Source organism: Olea europaea, chromosome 16 (assembly GCF_002742605.1).
Source record: "Olea europaea var. sylvestris chromosome 16, O_europaea_v1, whole genome shotgun sequence".
In the NCBI taxonomy this organism is placed as follows: domain Eukaryota; kingdom Viridiplantae; phylum Streptophyta; class Magnoliopsida; order Lamiales; family Oleaceae; genus Olea; species Olea europaea.
Window position 1 is genome coordinate 1,897,073 of NC_036252.1, and position 6,097 is coordinate 1,903,169.

The 6,097-nt window shown below is 34.8% G+C and overlaps 1 protein-coding gene across 3 annotated transcripts in view; it reads left to right on the forward strand.

Moving 5' to 3' along the window:
* Positions 1-1,830: 1,830 nt before the first annotated feature.
* The window catches only part of LOC111411667 (transcription factor GAMYB-like), a 5,739-nt gene continuing 1,472 nt past the window's right edge, over positions 1,831-6,097 (forward strand). The window contains exons 1-3 of one of the 3 annotated variants that reach the window (XM_023042221.1): positions 1,831-2,101; positions 2,759-3,192; positions 4,128-5,130. In XM_023042221.1, coding sequence (XP_022897989.1) covers positions 2,848-3,192; positions 4,128-5,130 — 1,348 coding nt within the window. In that variant the 5' untranslated portion in view covers positions 1,831-2,101; positions 2,759-2,847. Of the gene's footprint in view, positions 2,102-2,749; positions 3,193-4,127; positions 5,131-6,097 lie in introns of all 3 variants that reach the window. The other 2 variants (XM_023042220.1, XM_023042222.1) reach the window with 2 other exon arrangements.

Here is a 6,097-nt window from a genome sequence, read left to right on the forward strand (position 1 = left end):
TAAACATGTTGCAAAAACTAAAAGAAAAAATTCAACTCAATAAATTTAAACAAAACAAAATAAATGTTAGAAACATACCATCTTTGCTTTTAAATTTTGCAAAAACTAGCACTCAAATTTGAATTATTATGAGATAGGTTCTTTCTAGCTTTCATCCACTTGAATAATATACATGTAATGGTATTTATATTTATACCATATATAACTTTGTGCACTACAATTTAATTTCGTTAAAGGTCCTTAACATTTGCTCATTATTACACTTACATTTTTTAATTTTTCCATCTCATTCTTGTCGTCATCATTCCATTAATTAACACATTTTATCTCTAATGATCATTTTTGTCCAAAAATTATGTCAATGTATTTTGAAATAAGACAAATATTTATTCACACTTTTGTATTTGTTTTTTTTTTTTTGTTTATTTGAAAATAAGAGGCACATAAGTCCTTTTACGTCCTCTTAACATAAATTTTTCCACGAAAATCACTATAATGAACAATGTGTACTACATAAAGGAAGGTTAATGATAAAAATGTAATGAAAAAATCAACATAAATACGAAAATAAGTAAAATTTATGAAGTTTTAATGCAATAAAAATATGGCGCACCTATAACAAATTATGGTAAATGTAGACCTGGGTCCGAAATTCACAAATTTAAATAGGTTTGAGATCAAAAACTTCATATTTGAAGGTTAGAGATCCATAACTATCCTGCTTGAAAGGGTGAGGACGCCAACTCCAATTTACTTGAAAAAAGTATTATTTCATGTACTTACAAGCATGATTCAAATTAAATTATTGGGGGTGAGTAATGCTATTTAACGCAATCGACATTACAATGCCAGTTTAGATGATAATAAATGTAATTAAATGAACTACATAATTTTACTTTTAATTGAACTTATTATATAATGTCACTTAAATTGATGTTTTAGCACAACTAATACTAAATGACATTATTCTTCTTCAAAACCTTTGAAAATATGGTCATTTTTAATGTAGATAGACCAAAACACCCTTTTGTAGAAATTTCATTAATTTTTGCAAATATGATCCTGAAATACCAAACCCCTATTCCCACTCCTATCATCACATCCACCACCGGCCGTTGACATTTACCAGAAATTTTCTTCAAGAAACAAACAACCACCCGACGTTGCTTACGTCGACATCAACCACAATCGTCTTCAACAAATCAACAATAATCACTCATCTCTACAATATTAAAATAAGGCTTCGTTTCTACAAGTTTTTTTAACCTTCCCGAACTTTCCGATCGATCCCCAGCCCAACTAAATCACCGTAAAACTCCTATTATCGCCAATCAAATGTTTTAAATCTTTTAGACATCTAAATGTTTTCCGTTCCTTACAGATTTTATGACGATAATAGGATCAATACAAATTTAAAACATTTGCATAAAAATACTGCGAAAGTGTCTAAAAGATCTTATATCCTGGTAGAGAAACCGTAGAATTTGGATAAAATTTAAGGGCATTTTTGTCTATTTCTCAAAAAATGGCTATTGATCCACTAGTCATAAAATATGAACAGTGCTGCATGTACAAACAGACCCCTATCAGTCAATACGCATGGAGGGCCTTGACGTAATTTTATTTTTTTAACATGTGGGCCCGCCCCTACAGTGTGGGGTCGGTAAGACCCCGTAGGTTCAGGGCATTTTCCCATAACACATTGGCCGTTCTACAAAATGCATCTTTAAAAATAAAAGTTTTATCCATATTAATTTAAATCTCTTAGAAATAGAGTGGGAAAAAGAGAAAAAAGATAAAATAACAATAACAGAAATAAAAGGCGTTAATGCCGTGAGCGTCATCCTGGGGTCACACTTGCGTGAGCTCTGAATTGCAAATATGGTCCATTCCCCCGCTTTCACACACAAATGCACGCACTTCTATATAGATATATATCGAATTGTGTATACGTCTATGTTTCTGCGCATATACGTATCTCTGTGTGTATATATGGACTGTAATCATTCCCCTCCGTTTCAATTCCTCATCCGATTTCCATATTTCCTGCACATCTTGATTTTTAGCTCCTTTTCTGGTTATTGAATTCTGCCTAATCCAGGTAATTCCACTATATTCATTTTGATTTCGTCTCTGGAAAATTAAGAAAAGCATGTAATTGAAAGAGATAGGATTTTTTGCTTGTTTTTGTTTTATAATATAAATGGAAGGCTTTATGACTCAGTCGACAGATAATTAAGGAGAATAATTGCTATTCTTCATTAATTTCCCTTTTCGTTTATTTGTTAATTTCAATTCGTATCGTAACTTTAATTAATGAAACAATAGTATTGTAGCTCTTTGGGAACCTTCTAAATTTGGTAAATTGATTTAATTGTTGTGCTAATCGTAGGCAAGGGTAATTTAAGTACGGATTTTAATGGGTTATTGTTGTGAGAAGGGCGTTTCTTTCATATTTATTTTTTAGTGATAGGGGTATGTGGGTGATCATGATGATGATGATAGCATTTATTCAAAAATTTGCTGGCCTTTTCTTTTGTTTTTTTCTTGCTCCTGCATGTCTTTTTCGCAGAATTTTTCTGTATCCTAATTGTTTTGTTTATTAATGTTATATCTCTGAGACTCGAAGTATATCATATTCACAAAAAAATGCGATTGGCATGTTGACCATTATAGTTTCAGGGTTTTTAAATATTGAGCGTGATTTCCATTTAATCAAGTGGATCAGTAATTTATGTTGGTTTTTCAGCATGTGCAGTTTGTTAAAGATACTCCCAATTCCTTTTAGCCTTTGAGCTATTGTTTAGTTGGAGTTTGAGAAGTAAAAATTTGATCTTGGTCATAAAGATGAGCTGCAGCATCAGCAATGAACTGTCTGCTGATTCAGCTTTGTTTGATGAAGGTGGCAGTTATGGAGGGAGCTCAAATGTTGGAGTTGTTCAGAAGAAAGGGCCATGGACCTCGGCAGAAGATGCAATTTTGGTGGACTATGTGAAGAAGCACGGAGAAGGTAACTGGAATGCTGTCCAAAAACACTCAGGGCTTTCCCGGTGTGGTAAAAGCTGCCGTCTGCGATGGGCTAATCATCTGAGGCCAAATTTGAAGAAAGGTGCATTTACTCCAGAGGAAGAGAGATTAATCATTGAGCTCCATGCTAAGATGGGTAACAAATGGGCTCGAATGGCTGCACATGTGAGTTGCTCTTACTTGTAATATGTTAGATTACAATTTATATAATATCCCGATGAGGATCTAAAGAATTAAGTTTATCTATATATAGAAACACAACTGCAATATAAGTTATTGTAGTATGTGAGTGGAATTGATTTAGAGTTGATGTTGTGGAAATGTTGCCAAATGAGTTCTAGAAAAAGATGCTAAGTTACATATGTTATATTTGAATATTCTATCATTTAGTATGGAACTGGGTAAAGTGAAACAATTCAGTAACTTATGGCTAAAAACCAACATAATCTCTTGAAGATTTAATTTATTGTAGATCTTGTGTGTGAATTTCTGTATGGAGTATCGTCCATCTCTCTTGGGCACCTAAACTTTTACCCTTGCTCCTCTCGTCCCTCCCTACATACCTGAAGACAAAAAAAGAAAAAAAAAAAAAAAATGGAAAAAACACTTATCAATGAAAGGAAAGAATCATTTAGAAGTTTTGAAAGCAATGGAGTGAAGAAGCCAATCTTATTTGCAAACTAGAGATGCTAGATTGCTAATATGAATTATAGATAAACTATGCCTTATAAAACGGTTTGGTATCTGACTGACAATAATATCCTCAGAGGGCATCTGACAAGAAAAAAAATTGGTAACACTGAGGTATATTTCACCATGAAATTCAATGTCAATTCCTTGTGCAGGCATTATTGTCCGCTGGATTTTTTATTGTCTCCTAACAGGGTAGAAATGACTACAATAAATTACTGGCACAAAAAAGTTTCAGAAAACTGCAAATTGCTACTTCCATATTCGTTAAACCTGATTGTGGAATTTAATCATATAAATACTGTTTATTGTGTCTTGAGATTTATGATGCAACTTCAGATTGTTGCTAAGTTGTAAGCATAAATTGTTCAATCTGAATTTTGTAACACTGGGCATCTTTTTCTCTCCAGTTGCCTGGACGTACAGACAATGAGATAAAGAACTACTGGAATACTCGAATCAAAAGACATCAACGTGTTGGCTTACCATTATATCCTTCTGATTTTTGCTTGCAAGCAATTCGGGAGAATCAACAAAATCTAAATGCACCTGGAATACCTGGTGGAGATACAGGATGTCAAAATCTCTTGCAAAGTAATGGTTGTCAGACACCGGATGTGATGTTTGATAGTTTAAACACCAATCAGGGAGTCTTACCATATGGAACAGAATTTCTAGATGGTTCTGCTAGTAGCTTGTTGATGAAAGGTTTTAATTCTCAGTTTTCTCACTTTATTCCTTCTATGACAAGACGCCAGAAACGGACTCGAGAACCAGATGAGTTTATATCGTGGTATAGCAACAGTACTTCAGATGATAATCCCCCATTTGATAGGGATCAAAATGATGTTTATCAAAATAACACGGCTCAACTAGTAGTTCCATGTTGTACATATGACCCTGATCCAGTCACCAAGAAGCTATTATCTTTTGGTGTAAATCACAGCCATTCTATATTAAATGGCCACTTCTCTGCTTCTAAGCCCACAGCAGGTGCTATGAAGATAGAACTCCCTTCACTCCAACATCAAGAAACTAGTTTAGGTCAGTGGAGATCACCTCCTCTGCCCCCTGTACTCGAATTAGTGGATTCTTTCATCATGTCTCCACAATCTGTGCCCCTGCCCCTGCCCCCAGGTTGTCCTTCACCTCGGAGCAGTGGACTATTGGAAGCTTTAGTTTATGAGGCTAATTCAAGGGGCAATTCAAGGAATCAGTCTTCTGAAAAGAGTACAAGTTCATCTAAGATTTCTTGTAATAATATAACTGACAGTTCTGCCTTGAAAACATCCTCCACTGAGTTCGGAGGCTATCATGACCCTAAGTCCTCATTGGGTAATTCAAGTGGTTCAGTTTTAAGCGAGTGCACCCCTACGAGTGCCACTGGAAGTTCACTGGAAGAAAATGTACCTGGTAAGAATTAGTTTTCCTTTCTATCAGCATTTGTGATGGTGCAATTGTTACAAAACCTTAAACTGTTCCTGAAAACTACAAATATTGTGGCTGTTACAAGTGATTGAAGCATTAACTATTTTAATATTAAGTCATAAATTCATCCTTGTAGTTTCGGAATGAGCTCTAGTGTCAGGAATCTTATCGTTTAATTTTACACACAAGCGTTGACTGATTTTGAGCTCCCTAGAGGTTAGAACTTAAAAGTATATCCGCACTTGAGAGAAGGAGAATGCATGTTTGATCTTAAATCATTGTATGGTGAAAGAGAGAGTGAACTGTCTCTGCATGGTCCTTCTAATTATATACATAAAAGACATGTTTATTGTTTGAATTGTGCTCTATTCAGCAAAATTCAGTTCCGCACTAGTTACGAGGCTAATGCTGCAACTCTTGATAAATTCTGAAACTAACAGTTGTGTAGGCACTATGCTCTTCCCTTCCCTTGTTTACACATTTTGGTCAATAAATTCTACATAATGCAACTACATGTTCTTGTTTCCAGATAAATTTCCACTGGCAGGGGTTCTTTCCTTGGTTCACTTTCTAATCAACATTAAGAGAGAGAAAAAATGTAATTGTGAAAGATAATTTACTTTCTGGGAGGGAAATTGAAGATTTTATTATTCCCAACTTGCCTGGTCTCCTTCCAAAGTTCTGCTACGACAATTCAGCAAGTATAAGAATAAAAGTGATAGTATGAAAAATGCTGGGCCAAATTGCAATTACGTGTAATGTTATGGCATTGTGTTTCCTTTGCAGTGTTACTACCCTTAGCCTCCTAGTCTTAGATGACCTTTGTAGATTACTCGTGAAATTTCTTTCAACCTTGATGGCGAACTGTATTTTTATTTATTTATATATTTATTTGGGTTTTGGGGGGGGGGGGGGGGGGTTTTTTTTGGGGGGGAAGGGGGGAAAAGGGGGG